The sequence below is a fragment of the Danio rerio genome, chromosome 2 (genome assembly GCF_049306965.1).
Source record: "Danio rerio strain Tuebingen ecotype United States chromosome 2, GRCz12tu, whole genome shotgun sequence".
NCBI classification, from domain to species: domain Eukaryota; kingdom Metazoa; phylum Chordata; class Actinopteri; order Cypriniformes; family Danionidae; genus Danio; species Danio rerio.
The window spans coordinates 59,251,451-59,270,697 of NC_133177.1; the positions used below are offsets into that span (position 1 = coordinate 59,251,451).

At 40.7% G+C, this 19,247-nt stretch overlaps 1 protein-coding gene and 1 long non-coding RNA gene across 5 annotated transcripts in view; one reads left to right on the top strand and one right to left on the bottom strand.

Moving 5' to 3' along the window:
• The first annotated feature begins 263 nt into the window (after positions 1-263).
• Positions 264-19,247, top strand: part of atcayb (ATCAY kinesin light chain interacting caytaxin b) — a 52,714-nt gene continuing 33,730 nt past the window's right edge. For 2 of the 4 annotated variants that reach the window (XR_012395114.1, XM_068214904.2), the window contains exons 1-5: positions 264-672; positions 2,392-2,486; positions 15,427-15,470; positions 18,565-18,792; positions 18,983-19,132. Coding sequence is in view for 3 of the 4 variants with exons in the window: in XM_068214904.2 (XP_068071005.2) it covers positions 2,410-2,486; positions 15,427-15,470; positions 18,565-18,792; positions 18,983-19,132 (499 nt within the window). In the remaining variant the exon portion in view is untranslated. Of the gene's footprint in view, positions 673-948; positions 1,049-2,391; positions 2,487-15,426; positions 15,471-18,564; positions 18,793-18,982; positions 19,133-19,247 lie in introns of all 4 variants that reach the window. The other 2 variants (XM_021468311.3, XM_068214906.2) reach the window with 2 other exon arrangements.
• The window catches only part of LOC137488294 (uncharacterized), a 56,375-nt gene continuing 51,983 nt past the window's right edge, over positions 14,856-19,247 (bottom strand). The window contains exon 4 of the long non-coding RNA XR_012395151.1: positions 14,856-15,245. This is a non-coding gene — a long non-coding RNA (uncharacterized lncRNA). The remainder of the gene's footprint in view (positions 15,246-19,247) is intronic.

Consider the following 19,247-nt stretch of genomic DNA (forward strand, 5'->3'; position numbering starts at 1 on the left):
TTTTTATTATTTTTAAAGCTGTTTACTATGTATATATATATATATATATATATATATATATATATATATATATATATATATGTGTGTGTAGAGAAAGAGAGAGAGTGTGTGTGTGTGAGAGAGAGAGAGAGAGAGAGAGAGAGAGAGAGCGATAAAGCGGCTCACAGAGGAGACTCTAAGCCCGTCAGGGATACAGAGACTGGGATGCGGTTGCTAGGGAACAGCGAGAGACGTCCATCTTTTGCAGCTTGTTCCAGATCCAGAGCAGAAGCACAAGACCGCCTTTTATAGCGGAGGGAAATAAACGCTCGTCCAGAGAAAAACACAGAAAGAGACCACCGGGGAGGAGGCTGCAGGTGACATCACGTCATCCAGAGCGGGATTATATGCTGCACGCGGAGTCAGCCATGAATAATCACACATCACAGATCAGCCTGTATTTGCGGATGAGAAGGGCAATGCACAGATGCTGAGGAGCTTTTTGGGAGCGTCCTGAAAACATCCACCCGGCCTGTGTTTGAGGAGAAACACACACGCAGATGAACTGACGGTCTAACCTGAGCATCTCATATGAACACTATGGATTTAATCAGGAGCTGGGAAATAAATTCACAGGCCTGAAGGTGAAGACATTGAGGAATCAGCACCGCTGGAGAGAAACTCACTTGTGTTGTAAGTATTTTATAAGCAGATGATTTATTATGATGATTGTGTTCAGTTGCAATGTGACGTATTTCAGAGAAAACACTGCAATAATGCATTTATTACTTAGGTTATTATTGTAGTTTTGTCTTGTTTCTAGTCTAAATATTGAAAGATTCTTAAATAAAGAAGCAGTTTCTAGAATAATAAGTTTACATTAAGTGGGTTATTAATTATCTCTTTGAAAACAAGGCATGATTTCATTTTTAACAAAAGCTCCAAGTCATAAATGCATTTATTTTGCAGTAATCAGGACCTTAAGCGGGAGAAATGTTGATCTTGTGACGTGAAGATGACTGGATGTTGACAGGTGACACACAGCTGGTTAAAGTGGAAGGTTAAACAGGTGATGTCAGACAGTTATTTCAGATTGGCGTTCATTATTACACTTTGATAAAAGATAAGCAGTTGAGTGGGTGTGTCCACAGATGAAATATGTTAGTTAAAAAAAGATTTTTACATTAAATATTTTGAATATTTAGATTTTTATACAGTATATTTATTTTTTATTGGTCAATTATCTTTATTTCCAATTGATCTTTAATGCAAATTTCTAATCATCCAAACATGTTCAAGATGATCTGCTGCTATTCAAAGCGAGTATCAGAATGGGGAAGAAAGGGGATTTAAGTGACTTTGAAGGTGGCATGCTTGTTGGTGCCAGACGGGCAGGTCTGAGTATTTCAGAAACTGCTGATCTACTGGGACTTTCACGCACAACCATCTCTAGGGTTTACAGAGAATGGTCTGAACAAGAGAAAATGTCCAGTGAGCGGCAGTTCTGTGGGCGCAAATGCCTTGTTGATGCCAGAGGAGAATGGCCAGACTAGTTCCAGCGGATAGAAAGGCAACAGAAACTCAAATAAGCACTCAGTACAAGTAAGGTCTGCAGAAGAGCATCTCTGAACACACAACACATCCAACCTTGAGGCAGATGAGCAGCAGAAGACCACACCGGGTGCCACTCCTGTCAGTTAAGAACAGGAAACTGAGGCTACAATTCACACAGGCTCACCAAAACTGGACAATAGCAGATTGGAGAAACGTTGCCTGCTCTGATGAGTCTCCATTTCTGCTGCCACATTCAGCTGGTCGGGTCAGAATTTGACATCAACAACATAAGAGCATGGATCCATCCTGCCTTGTATCAACGGTTCAGGCTGATAGTGGTGGTGTAATAGTGTGGGGGATATTTTCTTGGTCCATTAGTACCAAGTGAGCATGGTGTCAACGCCACAGCCTACCTGAGTATTGCTGCTGACTATGTCCATCCCTTTATGACCACAGTGTGCTCATCTTCTGATCGCTACTTCCAGAAGGATAATGTACCATGTCATAAAGCGTGAATCATCTCAGATTGGTTTTCTGAACATGACAACGAGTTCGCTGTACTCAAATGGCCTCCACAGTCACCAGATCTCAATCCAATAGAGCACCTTTGGGATGTGGTGGAACGGGAGATTCACATCATGGATGTGCAGCCGACAAATCTGCAGCAACTGCGTGATGCTATCAAGTCAATATGGAGCAAAATCTCTGAGGAATATTTGCAGTAGCTTGTTGAATCTCTGTCACGAAGGATTAAGGCAGTTCTGAAGGCAAAAGGGGTCCAACCTGGTACAAGTAAGGTGTGCCTAATAAAGTGGCTGGTAAGTGTATGTAAATGTGTTGATCTTTTGCTGTTTACAGTGTGATCCAAACCAAAGGATGGGAACCACTGAAGCCACTTTACGCATGGAGAACATGGAGGTCAAAGACGAGTGGCAGGACGATGATTTCCCACGGTGAGAATTGATCATGATTAGCTCATTACAACAATATTCATATTATTTCTGTGTTTGTGAATTAAAGGGGAAGTTCACCTGAGAATTAAAAATGACTGGTAGTTTACTCAGTCTATCAAAGATGTTACATTTTTTTCGTTAGTAGATCGTGAAAGGGCACCAATCATGCAAAATCGACTTTTTAAAAGTTCTTTTTGCACAGAACTGTGTGCAGGAATAGTGTGTCCACAGTCATATTGGAGTAATATAAGCACAGTAAGTCTCTTTTTTAAATTTCCTGACATTAAAATAGGATCCAGATCCCAGTGATTTGGTGAGACGTAGCAGTGCAGATTTCTCTACTCACTGGTATTAATTAACAGGTGCGTATTAACATGTCTCAGTATTAACGCACATAATCAAGTCCACAAGACAGGATTGTCAAAGAGAACTGAGATTAAAAGATCTGTTCAACTTTCTGTGATCAAACTGCTTTTCAAGAAGCAGTAAGTGCTACACTTTGTGTTTTTAATGCAGTTTGAACTCGACTTTTAAAGCAGTTACAGGACGTTTCAATCACACAACAGGAGTGCCGCTTTGTGGACGTAAAATCAGTTTATTTATAAAGTATGTATGATCTCTATATAGTAGTATATTTACATGTTTGGTGTCATATTTTTCTTGAAGAGGTTAACAAAAACAGCACAGTGTGCTAACTTTGTAACGACATTTGTGTGCAGCTCATTTATGTCTGTGTGACTCTGTTTCAGTGTGTCTGATGCGCTGTCTGTCTTTTTGTTTTCTTCATCCTGACCCTGATTGTCCTCCTCCCAGTGGGCAGGGAGAAACTACTTTGAGTGGGTGGGGAGAATCATCTCATTTGCATTTAAAAGCACAGGCTAGAGGTCTGCACAGGACTGATTTTTTTTACTCGTGCTCCCGCCCACTCCCGCAAGGTTTTATTTCGCACATGACCACTCTTGTTGTATATTCAACTGCTGCCTGCTTAGAATAATTTTTTAGCCAACCCAACCGTCTGGTTTCCAAAATTTCGTGTTTAATTTGAGCACAACCAAAATAGAGGGATAACAGATTAAACTGTAGATTGTGCAAGGATTGTAGGATAAATGTCAGTTTTGTTTGCCTCTTTGCGATGAGATCTGAGTGCCGCCTTAAAGCGTCATAAAACCCCCTCTTTCAGTTCAAATCTACCTCAGATTTTTTTCCAAAAGTGATCCGAGGTGGGCGTGGCCGGCAGAACAGATAGAAAAAGAAGGGCTTTTGTCAGTTGGCTCACCTGCTCAAAATAAAAAAAAATATGATACAAAACGTAAGATGCATGATTTTATAGTTTACAAAGATAAAATGCAAAGAAATAAACAGTAATTTAATGCTGTGACATCGACAAGTTATTCATAATTTCATACAGGGCTTGAAATTGCAACCATTTTGGTTCGACCATTAACGCACTTATTGGCCCACCACTGCCCACCACTGCTCTAGCACTGAAGTATCAGGTGTCAATCACTCAGTCAATGCCTCTGGCTTGGGATGACAGAGAGAGCTACTCCTGCGAAAAATTGTAAAGCGCTGAAGATGAGAATGAAGATAACACTGACAGATTTTGTTTTAGAAACCATGACATCTAAAGTTACAAATAATGACACATCTTACTAGTGATCATGTGCTGAATGTTAATCCACCATCTACACTTTTTGAAGAGTGGATAAAAGACTTCCAGTGGCTTCAAGTCCGCTATGAAAAGTCTGTGGGATGGAGTTTTCAGGTAACTGTTTGCCACATCTAGCACGAGAGCTTCTGTTTAATCCTTCATATAATCGCCAGATGCTGTCCGCCGTTTAAGTGGCAGCTATATGTCAAATTTAACTCCACGTACACCATCGCAAACAGGCTTGCACTGAGGAAACTAATATCGCTACTCATGAAAAGACCGGTATTGTTATTAACATGACGTATGCATATAATAAGGCACAGTATATGTCAAAAGCATCAGCGCAATATTAGACAGCACCCGTGAGAACAGCAGAGTTATATCGTTAACAGATTCATTCATGTCCAGCAGTGCGTGCAGGGCCGGTGAGTGCTCCAAGTATGCTTTGGTCACTCAGTTCTGTTATAAATATCTATTGTCTTGTGATAACGGGATTTCGCTGAGACATATTTTCCTTTCGCATGCATATATATATATATATATTTTTTGCTTGTTAGTTTGATTACTGTTGATTTCAAATGCAATAAATAGGCTAGGTTTGTATAAAACTTGTAGTAATGGTGCTTATAATTGGTGGGTGCGACAAAATTTTGGCTGATACGCCTACATTTGTTAAGTTAGGAGCAACGGTGCTACCTAGCAAAAAGGTTAATTTCGAGCCCTGTCATATAATATATAACCACTATTTATTAATCATTATAATGATAGTCATGTTCTATAACCACTATAAATGTGGAGGACTTCTCTCCTCCTGAATCCCCGGGACTGTATGCAGACACAGTGGAGCAGTGCAGCAGGTCTTTTGCCCTGTCAATTCCAACCATTAGCCCTGCCGGTAATCTGGAGGGTTTTAAACACAGTTGAACACAGCAGCACAGATATACAGTAGGTGATGTGTCTGAATGGTAATGAACTCAACTGATAAAAGACAAAGTCCGCCATTCTCCAATTTTTGAGGGTTTTTTGAACCTTTAAACCTGACTATCCAGTCTTGTGACTGCTAAAGGGTGAAACTTTGAGGCATTTATCACAGCGTGCAAAGGGTCATTTTTTCCATTTGCGTCTATGACACATAAAAAAGACTCCCATATGTCAGACTTGCCTGATGTGGTTTTTCAATTAGTGAACTGTTTTCTAATGCAAGCTGAACATCTATTAAGGACAGCGCATCTTCACTTTGCTCTGCCAAGGTAAAGCCCGCTCTGAGGACCGTTATGCAGATCATGCACACACAGACTGTGTGAGTAAAATGCATGTGCAGAAAGCACTGGTCATACCTTCAGCATGTGTAACAGTTATGAGCACTGGCTGTACTGGTGCTCGAAAAAAATGAGGGAAATCAAAGATAAGCTGTTCCGAAATATCATCGGGACTCAGGAACATTACATAGTTAGACCACCCGCTCCCATTCCGACCACTACCGCATTTTATTCGGAATTTATTCACAGGACCTGACCATATTTCTTGTACTGCAGAAATGCAGACATCTAGCACAGACCCAAAAAAAACCAAAATTCTCTCTGACCACAAATATTGACATTTTCATCAGAGAGTAATAAATTTACATATTACATTTAGTCATTTAGCAGACGCTTTTATCCAAAGCGACTTACAAATGAGGACAAGGAAGAAATTTACACAACTATAAGAGCAACAATGAATAAGTGCTATAGGCAAGTTTCAGGTCTGTACAGTCTAAGAAGGAAAGCAAGTTTCTGAACGGCACATAGATCTGCAGAAGCGAGAGCAGATAAGAAGGAGCAAAGCCAGAAGTCGCTTTGTAGGCAAACATCACAGCTTTGAATTTGATGCAAGCAGCAACTGGCAGCCAGTGCAAACGAATGAGCAGCGGAGTGACGTGTGCTCTTTTAGGTTCATTAAAGACCACTCGTGCTGCTGCGCTCTGGAGCAGCTGAAGAGGCTTGATGGAGTTAGCTGGAAGCCCCGCTAGTAGAGAGTTGCTGAAATCCAGTCTGGAGAGAACAAGAGCTTGAACAAGGAGTTGAGCTGCATGTTCAGATAGGAAGAGTCGGACCTTGACATTTTCATCAGAGAGCAATAAATGATCTGATGATCTCAACCCAGGCTCATTCTGGAAACGTAGCCCTGCGAATGTTTCTGGAGACCACGAAATACGTGCCGGGAGGTACGTATTTGTGCAGTTTTTGTTTTTGCGAATCCGCGAGAGGCCGCTGTGCGCGCTTTTTCGCGTCTCGAACGCCTCGCGTAAAAAGCCGCCGGAGGCCACTGTTGAGCGATCGTCTGTCCAACTGAACGATTGAATCGGCCTACCCGGCCACCCTCCTCCTCCTTCATCCCTAAACCCAAGCGACGATTTACAAAAGCCGTACAGAAAAAGAAACTTTCTTTTTCACTGCATTTCACCACATTCTCGCCCCGTTACGAACTCGTTCGCTTTATTTTTTGGATTCTGTTTTTTGTTTTACCTGATTTCTGGAATTGCTCCTCCCCGGACTCGAACCTGGTCGTCGAACGCGGCCAGCTCCTCCTCCTTCGGGCCTCTGCTCCGCTGGCGTAACACGACAAGCTAATCGGACAAACTGGACAAACCAGCCGGCGAGTGCGAAGAGGAGCGGCGTCACACCGCCCTGCAGTGTTCACATAAAAAAACGAAATGCAGCCATACGTACTTCCGGCCACATAAATCACGGTCTCCAGAAATGTCCGCAGGGCTACTTTTTCAGAATGAGCTTGGGTTGGATGATCTGATAAGTATTTTAAACTGAAAATTCACAGACACATACTTATTTTACATCTGGTTAAAATTGGAGCCCCTTAAAGAAGATTTTTAGCTGAACCTGTGAAACTTTATTGATTTGTATAATTGGACACCCGCTTTTGAGATTTACAAAATAAGCACAGTCCAAACCAGTCCCCGTGGCTTTTGATGAATGTCATGGAGTTGATTCCAAAAAAATGTAATCATTGAGTTTAGTATCAAGAATCGATTCCAAAATTCAGAATCGATTCCATAATGAGAATCAACTCCTGTATGATCCATGGCAGTGATACCGGTAAATATCTGGAAAATTTCCGGAACGACTTTACCGGTATATTCAAAAAAGCATTCACACATCCATTCCAAAATACCGGTAAATTCTGACATCATTCACCACAAATGAGCTTTAAACGGCTGCGCTTGTATTTGTAAACATTTGACTAAATTACAAACTAAATTACAAACTCTGTGGATGATCAATATTGTGAACAACTTTCGCAGGATCACTTTCGCATGTCGAGATGTTCATAATAAGTGCGTGTGCAGGCGCTCACAGGCTGTTTCACAGGCACACGCAAAGCTTGAAGGTAAACAAGCAACGGCTTATCATAAGCATCTCATCGATGATTATTTACACAGTTGGCATAAGATGAACATATAAACATGATCTGACTAACTTCTAGCAGCTAAATGTGTCTGGGAAAATATTCAAAGGCTTTTATCCTCACAAACCACGCGGACGTAAATGCGTCTGACTGTTGTGATTGGCTAAAGAAGACGTCTCACGTCAGCACGTTCTAGACGTGCACGCGCTTATTACGGTAATCTTCCTTCTGCATTCACACAGCGCAGCATTCCGGCAAATTGCCGGTAATATTACAACTTCTCTTTCCGGAAAATAGCCAGAACGAATTTACCAGCATTTTCAAAAAGGACCTGTTCACACATATAACCTTTCCAAAGGTCTGTATGTGTGAAAGGGGCTATTGAATTGACCTAAAACACAGTGAAGTCAAAATTCTAGCATTTTTGCAGTTTTTGACATAAATAAGAACTCTGGGTCTAGAATTAGATCGCATTTGAGCTTATTTAAATCTCTTTTAGAGTGTTTTATACTTAAATCAGACATGTGACTGGTGGCGCACACCAGTCGTACAGCTATGAATCTATTATTGATGCTATTTGTAATGATTTTTTGTTTCAAAGCTTGTTGCTAATAAGCTGACAATGCGAGACCTGACATGTCTTTATAAGCACAATATGTGTGTCCCATGGGGCTTGTTAAGCCTGAGTTGTTTCCAGTCTCTGATTTCTGATCAATAAAGTGAGCTCAGTGTTACAGATGGAGGAGAGCTGAAGATACTGTACATCAGCCCCGCCCACTGACATCATCATATCATAACCATATATGGGCAAATAAGAGCTCATCACCGTTGCCATGATAATAAGGGCAGAGAGACACACAGTGGTGAATAATTGATGGTGTTCACTCAGTGCTCAGCTATAGAAACTTTCACTAAATCTCAGAAACATTTATTTATTAACATTATATAACACTATGTTTTACATTATACATATTGACCTCGCAATTCATATTTCTCTGTCCGGCTATATGTCAGGATTTTTCAGTTATTTCAGTCCTTCAGGTTAGGCTTTCCAAAGATAACCCCCAAGTCCGGTTAACATTTAAAGGGACAGTTCGCCCAAAAATGATTATTTACGCACTATTTACTTTGACTCAAGTGGTTCCAAAGCTTAATGAGTTTCTTTATACTTATTGAACACTAAAGAAGATATTTTGAAGAATGTTAGCAACCTGTCTTCATTGACTTTCATAGTATTTGTTTATCCTACAGTGGAAGTGGAAGGTTTTTAGCTTTCTTCAAAATATATTTTTTAGATCAGGGGTGGCCAATCCTGTTCCTGGACTCCTGGAGATCTATCTTCCTGCAGATTTCAGTTGCAACCCTTATCAAACACACCTGTCTGTAATTATCAAGTGGATTTCAGGTCCTAATTAATTGGTTCAGGTGGGTGTGATCAGGGTAGGAGCTAAACCAGGGATGGGCAAACTTGATCCTCGAGGGCCGGTGTCCCTGCAGAGTTTTGTTCCAACACTAGTCAAACACACCTGAACAAACTAATCAGTGTCTTCAAGATCACTTGAACTCTATAGGGAGGTCTCTTTGAATAGGGTTGGAGCTAAACTATGCAGGACACTGGCCCTCCAGGATCAAGTTTGCCCACACCTGAGCTAAACTGTACAGGAAGGTAGATCTCCAGGAACAGGATTGTGCACCCCTGGTTTAGATCAACAGAAGAAAGTCAGTCAAACATGTTTAAAACAAGTGAAGGATGAGTACTTGATAGCAGACTTTATTTTTTGGTGAACTATCCCTTTAAATTTCATTTGTACTGCTGTAGCTCAAGCATGTTAGGGTCAGGGCTTTGACAGCATGAGCTGATATACTCTAAACCTTTAATTCAATGCAATCCGCAGGGCAGGCCAATTTGCATAATAGTTAGCTCGTGTTTATTCAGCATGACAGTGTAGCGAATTAGCTCAAAGTGAAAGTCCATCGATCGTTTGATTTTCAGGGCACACTAAACTTGAGCAGACTCTCGACAGACAGAAAAGAAAGTTATCGGAGATCAGGGGCGGACTGGCCATAGGTAGCACCAGGACATTTCCCAGTGGCCTGACGGTCAATCTGGCCTGCCACCGCGAGTCTGGCCTGCCACGTCCCCATTATCCCCCCCACTCCCCGCTCTTCACTTTCTAGATTGCATCACATTTGGCCTGGCAGTAGGACTTTAGCCTGCCGCACACAACAACCCCAGCGTCCGTCTAGATTGCATCGGATGTGGCCTGACTAACTGTAACATTGGCCCGGTGGAAAATGCTTTCCCAGTCCACCCCTGTCGGAGATAAAGTATTAGTTGTGCGGTTAACCTATTTTATCAGGGTCCGTGTCTGCTCCCTGGAGTTCTCTGCATGTTCCCCTGGGGTTCTTCTGGATTCTCTGGACTCACTAGTCTGGGCAGCTTTATAAGGATGGTTTTGCACCCACCCTCTGGAGCTGACCAACGAGACTCCCTCGAGGCACGTTTGACAGTCTTTTTTCATAGATATATACACTAGATATCGCATAGGAACCCTGAGCATGCGTCAGTAGCGCCGCCACATTGGTACAGTGCTCCCAGGACAAATGTCATTCAACCGCACTAGTCAAGACAGTGTTATTACGTGAAGATGCGAGACTTTAGCGCTGTCTACGGGTGTAGTAACGAGCAAACGAAGAAAACAAAGCACAGAGGCAGAACATTTCATAGGTAATATTAGGTTTTTTTGCGTTTTTGTGTGTTCTGAACTTTTGTGCTAATCAGGTAACGTTATTGATGATAATCAGTCACTTACTGCATTCAGCATACGGCAAAGCAGCTCCAACTCGCACTAAACACTCGGCTTATGCTAGTTTTGTTGAATAAAATCAGCAAATAATGCAAAAGAAATATGACAACGAGATGCTGCGCTGCCAGAAACTTGTATTATTGTCGGCTAATGTTAGTGAAAGAGTCGTTCGGGGGATTCATTCACAAACTAATCGCTCCCTCCGTCAGTATGAGAAGTGAAAGCAGGAGGGGGTGAGTATTTCAGGACATGATTAGATCAGATTTAACAGGGAGGGTGGATAGTACATTTCTGTACACACAAACACAAGCCTATTGTCAGGAACGCCAGTGCGATCACTGATCCATCAATGTAGAAAAGTGATGTAAAATGATCATTTTCGTAATTAGAAAAAAAAAAATTTGCATACTAACATCCAGGAAAACTCCCGATCATAGATATATGTGTATATGTGTATATCTCTAATTTTGGATGGCCACAGTCCTCCACTGTACCTTAGTCCCGCATTCATTTTGAAGGAGCGCTACCTTGTTCCAAAATGGCGGCTCTATTGACGCATTCCTTCCAATAGACAACAACAGGGTAGGCGACATCTAATTATATATCTATGGTCTTTTTTTAATGAGGGAGAGATGGTTACTAGTGGGCGGGGCTTTCCCCCTCTGATGACACGTACAAAGGGAAAACGTCAAAGTGTTTCTGCAGTGTTTCTCTTCTTATCAAGTTTAATTATAAAAAATAGAATTAATTATTTTTTACAACAAGAAGCTGCTTATATTCACAAACTGCTGACACACAACTGTGTTTAAACCCCTTATAAGAGGTCACAAACAACATTCATTGCAGATTTTATTTGACTCTTTTATGGAAAAAAGAGCAGTTGTGATTTTTAAAGATAATACACACCCCCTTCACTCAGCATTTGGATTGCTACCATCAGGAGGCAGGTTTAGAATTCCTAAAGCACGAAGAAATGCTTATAAAAAGTCATTTATCCCAATGGCAGTTGTTGTTCTAAACCGGATCAATGTTTGTAGTGAATGAGGTGGTTACCAAGAATGATTTGCAGTGTTGTGCATGGGGCTAATTTGGTTTTTAAACTTTTAACTTATGTTGTTGTCTTGATAAGTGTTGTTATTGTGTGTCGTTGTTATATGTTTGTAATTGTTGTCCTAAATCAAGTGTTGAAGAAAAATGTCCTTTCTGTGTCAAGCAGAACGGACAATAAAGTTTAAACTAAAACTAAACTAAATTTTTGCATAATAGGTGCCCTTTAATTCCTATATGTATCTTTGAGTCTGTTTTCATATTACTAGTGTACATGTGCAAAGATTAGCACTTTTGTCACACCGAGACGTTTTTTTGCTTGCGCTTTCTGTCGATGTTTAACGCCTCGTGACTAAATAACGGGCGTCAATGTGACCGTGCACACCAACGCGCTAAACGGCAGGCGCAAAAGCGTCATTTAAAAAAAAAAACGCCTCATGCTTGTTTTTTTGTTTTGACATGCCGTGTCGAAACCTTCTCCTCCAATCAGATTGGCACTTTTGCTCACGTGCATAGAGCTGCTGAAGTTACAGTAGACAGCAAAACTGTCAATGCGAGTCCACTGAAGAAGATGCCCAGAGGCGATATGAACGTGGGGCTACTTATTGTTCTGCTGAACAATAATCATTTCTTCATCGCTAGAGCTGGAGCTGCTGCTTGAACCATCCATGCTTGTTCGAGTCACCAGTAACTTTAACAACAAGCGTGTGAACGTCCTCTCCTCCTCTTCTTCTGTGTTATAAGCAGGTGTCAGGAGCTTAAAGTTGTGTAGCGCCATCTAAAGTCAATAAGTGATTTTGCATGCACTTCTGCTCGACGCCAGTGAAAATCGCTTGGGTTTGAATGCGGAAAAACGTCTCGTAAAACGCTGACAATAAACACAACTGAAAAGCGTCCCGGTGTGTAGGAGCCTTTACTGTCACACATTTACATTCGCAGTGGGATAATCATTGTGGTTTGCAGCTATAACCCTCATTATTCCTCTTAGACTCTTATTAAGCAGTGTGTGCCCTCTCGCTGCACAGACTGATGGGTAATAATTACACACACTGTGGGTTTGTTCTGAAAGCCAATGCTGAGTTTAGTTTGTTCCTCAATATACACTTTCCACTCCGGAAACACACACACACACACGACGGGATGATTGTTGTCTTTATACCTCCCAAAGTGTGTGCTGTTGTTTATGTCTGACACAGATGTGCAAATACTATTATTTACTGCAAGTCTGTGCTGAAACATGCTTTAAATAACCAGCTTGTGCAAATGTTAATGTTGTAAATCTTTATATATAATAGTAATAGTTGCTCTCCTACAGTAAGGTCTAATATGTTTAGTGCATTAATGTAAATGCATTAACTGCTAAAATCTAATGTTTTCGTTAACACTTTACAATAGGGTTCATTAGTTAATGCATTTACTAACATGAACCAATCATGAACAACACTTGTACAGCATTTATTAATCATAATTGAACATTTACTAATGCATTATTAACATTCAAGTCCATGCTTGTTAACCTTGAGTTAACATGAACTAACAATGAACTACTGTATTTTCATGAACTAACGTTAACTAATATGAATAAATACAGTAGTAAATGTATTATTCATTGTTTGTTCATGTTAGTAAATGCATTAATTAACATTAACTCATGACCCTTATTGTAAAGTTTGACCATGTTTTCTTTATATTGATTTTATTTATTCATTACTTTTTTATTTATTCATTATTTATTGATTTAATTTTAATCTTAAACAATTTAGTTTTTATCTTAATACAAATACACTGAAAAAAATTATTCAGAGATGATTCCTTGGATTTACTCAATTTTTTTACGTTAAGTGGTTGTAAACAATTTATTTGTGTTGAGTTTAAACAAACAAATTAAGTTGAACATTGTTAAACTTAATTTGTTTGTTTAAATTCAACACAAATAAATAGTTTGCAACAGTTCTGCATGCAACACTTTTTTCAGTGTAAAAGCTTAATATATAATGTAACACATAAGAATGACTATTAACAATTGAGATTAAACAATGACCTGCTTTAAATAAATAGATAGATAAATAACTGAATAAATAAAAAATATGTTAATAAATTAAAAATAATGAGAAGAAAACAAATGAAAAAGTGCACATTATGGGTTTAGATACAGCTCATTATTATAAGGAAATCATTCATTTATTAATTTTCAGCTGCTTTATTAGGGCCGGGTCGCATGGGCAGCAGTCTTAGGAGAAAACTCCAGACTTCTCTCTCCCCAGACACTTCCTCCAGCTCCTCCAGGGGGATCCCAAAATAGTCCCTCCAGCGTGTCCTGGGTCTTCCCCGAGGCCTCCTCGCGTAGGTAGGCGTCCAGGAGGCATCCAAAACAGATGCCTAAGCCACCTCAGCTGACTTCTCTCGATGTGGAGGAGCAGCGGCTCTACTCTGAGCTCTTTATGGGTGACAGAGCTCCTGAGATCTTGCTCTTTTGGCCATAACCCAAAGTGCGGGTTTCAAAAATCCCTTATGAGTTTCATAACATTGAAGACCGTGACTTGCCCAGTATGGCACAGTCGGGGCCCCACTCTAGAGCCAGGCCTGGGGTTGGGGCTCGTATGTGAGTGCTTGGTAGCCGGGTTTTTTCCTACGGAACTCGGCCAGGCTTAGCCCGAAGGAGTAACGTTTGACTATACTCCTGCAGGGGGTGCTGTAAGGGGCTGGTGTAGAGGTCTGCATTCCGCGGGCGCCGCGGGACCCGACCAGATTTCTACGGCGTGGGTATAAATTTCCAAATAAATCACGGGAGCGGTCGGTAACGGGTTTAATTTGGGACGGGAGCGGGCTGTCTAGCAATATCGCTCCCGACTCTCGAGTGAGCACGCGTATGTATGTGTGTAAATGAAATAGCGCGATGCTGTGTTTAGCTTGTTTGTTTCAGTGTGTGTGTATGTATGCACACGCGTGAATGAGAGATGTGTGTGTGTGTGTGTGTGTGTGTGTGTGTGTGTGTGTGTGTGTGTTTGTGTTTGTGTGTGTGTGTGTGTGCGCGCGCGCGAATGAGAGATAGAGAGCTTTGCCTCATTGCCTGTGTTTGTGCTTGGTGCTTATGAGTGTGTGTTAGAGGGCGCGCGTGCGCGAATGAGAGAGAAAGCTTTGTGTGTGTGTGCTTGGTGCTGTGCGTGTGTGTGTTTATACAGACAGCTTGTTATAGGCTGTCTGGACCGTATAACTGGGTAATTTTTCGGTTTTGGTTCTCCCCCCGCTCTTTAGCGGGATCAGGCGCGCGGATAGAAAACGGGGCGGGGCGGGCAGCGGGACATCAAGTGCTTAATATAAGCGGGAGCGGTCGGGTTCCGGCTAAAACCTGGCGGGTGCGGGCGGGAGCGGGATTCAAAATTTTGTCCCGCGCAGATCTCTAGGCTGGTGCATTGTGGAACAGGTGGTGGTTGAAGATTAGGACCACGACAACCCGATCGTCCGGCTTATTTATTTTTATTGTTATGCAATTTACATGTTTTATCTTAATATACAACATTAAATATAACCCCATTTAACAGTCAAATATATAATTAATATATCATAACAATAGCAATCAGTGACATTAGGAATGGCAATAAACAATCGACATCAAATAATTATCTACTATAAAAGAATAAATAAAAAAAAGTGAATAAATAAAAATTAAGAATACTAATAAAATCCACTGGATTGGCTCTATCACTATAGCTGGTGTGTGGTGAAGCACAGGCGCTGTTGTCCTGTGGCTGCTGTCACATCATCCAAGTGAATGCTGCACACTGGTGGTGGTGTGGAGAGACTCCCCTCATGATCACTTTGAGTGTATGGCCATACGCAATAAATGCGCTATTTAAATACACATAACATTACATTATAATAAACACATTAACTCAACACTCAGTGATTGTGGCTCAGCAGAGTGGTGTGTTTGGGATTTTATGTCTGGCTCTGTCTATAAATGATGATGAATGTGTATATTTTAGTGTTATGGTCATCTGTCTATAATAATGTTTGTGTTTATTCACAGACCTCTTCCTGAAGATGGTGATTTAGACGGACTCACTGACAACTGTAAGTTCTCTAGTGCTTCTGATTTGTGTGTTATTAACAAGCTGAGACCAGTCAAGCTGAAAGTTAAATGACGATTGTTGTTGTTGAACATGAGTTTTTAGCATGATGACCGCACAAACCCTTTGACTAGCTATTTTGCGAGGTTGATTAGGCAATTTAGGTTCAGTTGTTTGCTCTGTAGCCAGTCAAAAAGTATATATTTATTAAGAGGGCTAATAATATTGAGCTTTTAAATCAAATCAAATCACCTTCATTTTCACATCATCAGCAGCAGCTGTACTATGATGAGTGACAAGCGTAGGTGTTGTGTCCAGACAGTGCAAAATACAACAACATACAAGACAATAAAGAATTAGCAATGTTGACAGTAATACGTATACGTAATGGGAAAAACACACAATACACACATGCAGGCACAGATAGACAAGTGCAGTCAAAAAAAAGGTGTACACTCTGACTGTTGGTGGAAAATTATTGTATTGCTTTAAGGATTGGTTTTATTACTTTTATTCCAGTCAAACTCAAGACAATGAGACTTTAGACTAAAAATATAATAGTAAATATTGTAAAAAATGTATTTGCTCTGTTATGCTACGTTCACACCAGATGCGGCACGCGCGTCAAGCGCGAGTGATTTACATGTTAAGTCAATGCAAACGCGTGAATAGACATCATGCGGCGCGAATGGCGCGGCGCGAATGACGCAAATTTCGCGAATGGCGCGGGGCGAATTAAGCGTTTTGCGCGTTTGACGCGCTTAACGAGCGTTTCACGTGAATCTCTTGATTTCGAAAATCTGAACTTCAGCGTACATTCGCGCCGCGTTAACCAATCAGAAACTTGCTCTTGTGGGGGTGTGATTGTGACGTAGAACCTGTTGTCGGTGTTCCGAGGGAAATCCTCCAGCCTTCACCGACAGTTCATCAAACTCGGCTTGGCTCAGTCAGAAGCACCGCTGAAAGCCTCCATCATCCAGGTTCAGTTTCTGGAGGAGTTTATGAGCTCACAGAGCTGCTGCACCTCTGAAAGCATGTAGTGGACTCAGACACGACCCTAAACGAATCGACGCTGTTTTTCAGTCTTTATAAAGCACATAAACACTGTTATTTTCTTCATAAAATCCATGTTAGCCATTTAGCTATGAAGCTAGAGTCTTCGGGCAGACAGAAGCCCTGCCCATCACGCGAATTCGCGTCTGTTCTGAAGTGAATTTGACACGCTAATGAAGTGGGGTTTGACACGTGAATGAAGCGAGTAAACTCAAATGTTCACGCGGCTATTTACGCGCGAATAGCGCAATTTATCCGCGCGTTCTGCGTCTGGTGTGAACACAGCATCAGACATCATGTGGGAAATATTTGAACTAAGAAAATATAGAAATTTCTCAAGTCGTCTAATAATTTTGTCTGTAAATAACATTAAAATAGCACTGCTGTGTTCTGCTTCAGGAGTCTTTTTTTTTCTCAAATATAAAGCTGAAGAAACTTAAGAATTGATTTCAGAAGTGTTGGATTTTATTTCATATTTCTCATTAAAGTACACATGAAATCAAAACTAGCCGCATTGATTTTGTTAGCTCACATTGCTCGTTTTGTGGTGAACAATTCATCTGTGCATGTCATTCAGAAAAAAAAAAACATAGTTTGCCCTTGTAATCTTTGATTGAAATCTGAAAATGCACTTAAATTCTCAGATTAGGGGCTCTATCATACACGAGGTGCAAGGCACGACGCAATTGTTATTTGCTAGTTTCAGCTTGGCGCAAGAGTTGTTTTGACGTTTTCCGCCACCCTGTTTAAATAGCAAATGCGTTTGCGCTCATATGTGCGCCCATAGGCGTTCTGGTCCAAAAAGGAAGGTGTTCTGAGGCGCACGGCTGGCGCTTTCCTATTTTGACAAACTGTAATAGATTTTTCAATAGACCAAAATAAAAAAATAGTTATTCACCTCGCTTACACACTGCCTAATACACACAAGATGTAGAGGATTACGCAAATATCTTTACATATGAAAAAGAATTAAAATATTAAGGATATATATAGGATATAATAAGAACAGATATAGGATATAAATATAAAGGATTAAAATATTACAAAACATATTATTTTCCAGCCTACATAAATATAAAAAAAAAACTGCTTTTATGTCTTCTTCATCTCGGGACGCTTTTCAGTTCATTCATAACAATTTGCTTTTGTATAATGTCAATATTATTAGCAGTATTATTTATTATTTGCATATTTATATTTGTTTTATTAAAAACAAGCTTAGATTTTCCCACCTGCAGGTTTTAGACTATATGGGGCACAGCATGTTTATTTGGATATAACTCAGGTTTTTGAGCACACTTCGTTATTATTGTTCATTTATTTGTTTGCTGAAAATTAGAACTGAATTTAGAAATAGTTTTGAAACAAATCTTTGCGCTTAACAAACTAAATTAATTATTTATAGGCTAATTGATGTCAGTGCGTAAAGGTTTCCCTATCCAAGAGCGAAAGTGAAAGTAGGTTATGAGATGTCTTATCTCTCATTCTCGCGCTGCAGATGTCTGTTTAACTGTTTTCTTGCAAGTTAAATGCTTAGTTTTTCCACTTAGACTTACTTTACGTCATGTAAATATCAAATGCGCTTATGGTGCGATGCATCTGGCCTTTGAAGGGAATGGGAGATGAGACACTGATTGGTTTATTCTCAAAACGCACCTATAACTCATTAAGAAAATAAACTCAACCCTTTTAGACCATGCGCCAAGGTGCAAAGTGGATTTTTCCGTCCTTATATTAGCAAAAGTGGATTCTGACTCGCCCTGAAAGCGTTTGCGCCCTGCGCTTTGCGCATAGACCGTCGAAATAGAGCCCTAGGTCTGTCTGAGGTATTGGGCGTGGCTAACATACTTAACCACGCCCCTCCAGCTCTCAGTTTTGACAACAAACAGAAAATCAGCTCGCAGTAAAAAACAAGCCACGCCCACTATTTTCTCATGTAATATTTATATTTCATTTAATGAATAACTGTATTACAATACGAACAAATAAAAAAAATGTCTGCAGCTTCTGCTTCATGCAGACTTTAATGTGTCTAATGTTTTCAGCTCATCACGGCGCTCTAACGGCGGATCATCTGGACTCTGTCAGACAGAAGCGCCGCACATTGATCGCTCCCGATATAAACCTGTCGCTGGACAAAAGCGAAGGTTCAGTCCTTTCTGACGACTTTTTGGAAACTCCAGATGATCTGGACATAAACGTTGACGACATCGAGACGCCGGATGACGACTCTCTTGGCTCTGCCAACAACGGCACCGAGCTGGAATGGGAAGGTCAGTCTCTTCCACTGATGTTTTTACTTCACTTTTGTGCTTAAGCACTTTTTTTTAAGTATCTGGGGGTCGAAGAACAGAAAAATAATAACTTTAAAGTTTTAAAACGTGAACAGGAAGTTGCTTTTGTTAAGAATTAAGTCTTTTATTTTAATATGTTAATGTTAATTTTCTACATGTTATGGTACAGATGACACTCCGGTGGCGAGTGCGAAGGGTCCAGGTGGAGATGATGGTGACGGGACAGGGCGTCTGTGGAGAAGCGTGATCATCGGGGATCAGGAACACAGAATAGACATGCAGGTGATCAGACCGTACCTGCGCGTCGTCACACATGGAGGTCAGTGTGCTTTTACCTGCTCGTCTGAATATACAGCGTAGAACTACACTCATTTACCCACAGAATATAACCATCGAAGACTTCAAGGACAACACATAGACTTCATACACTTCAT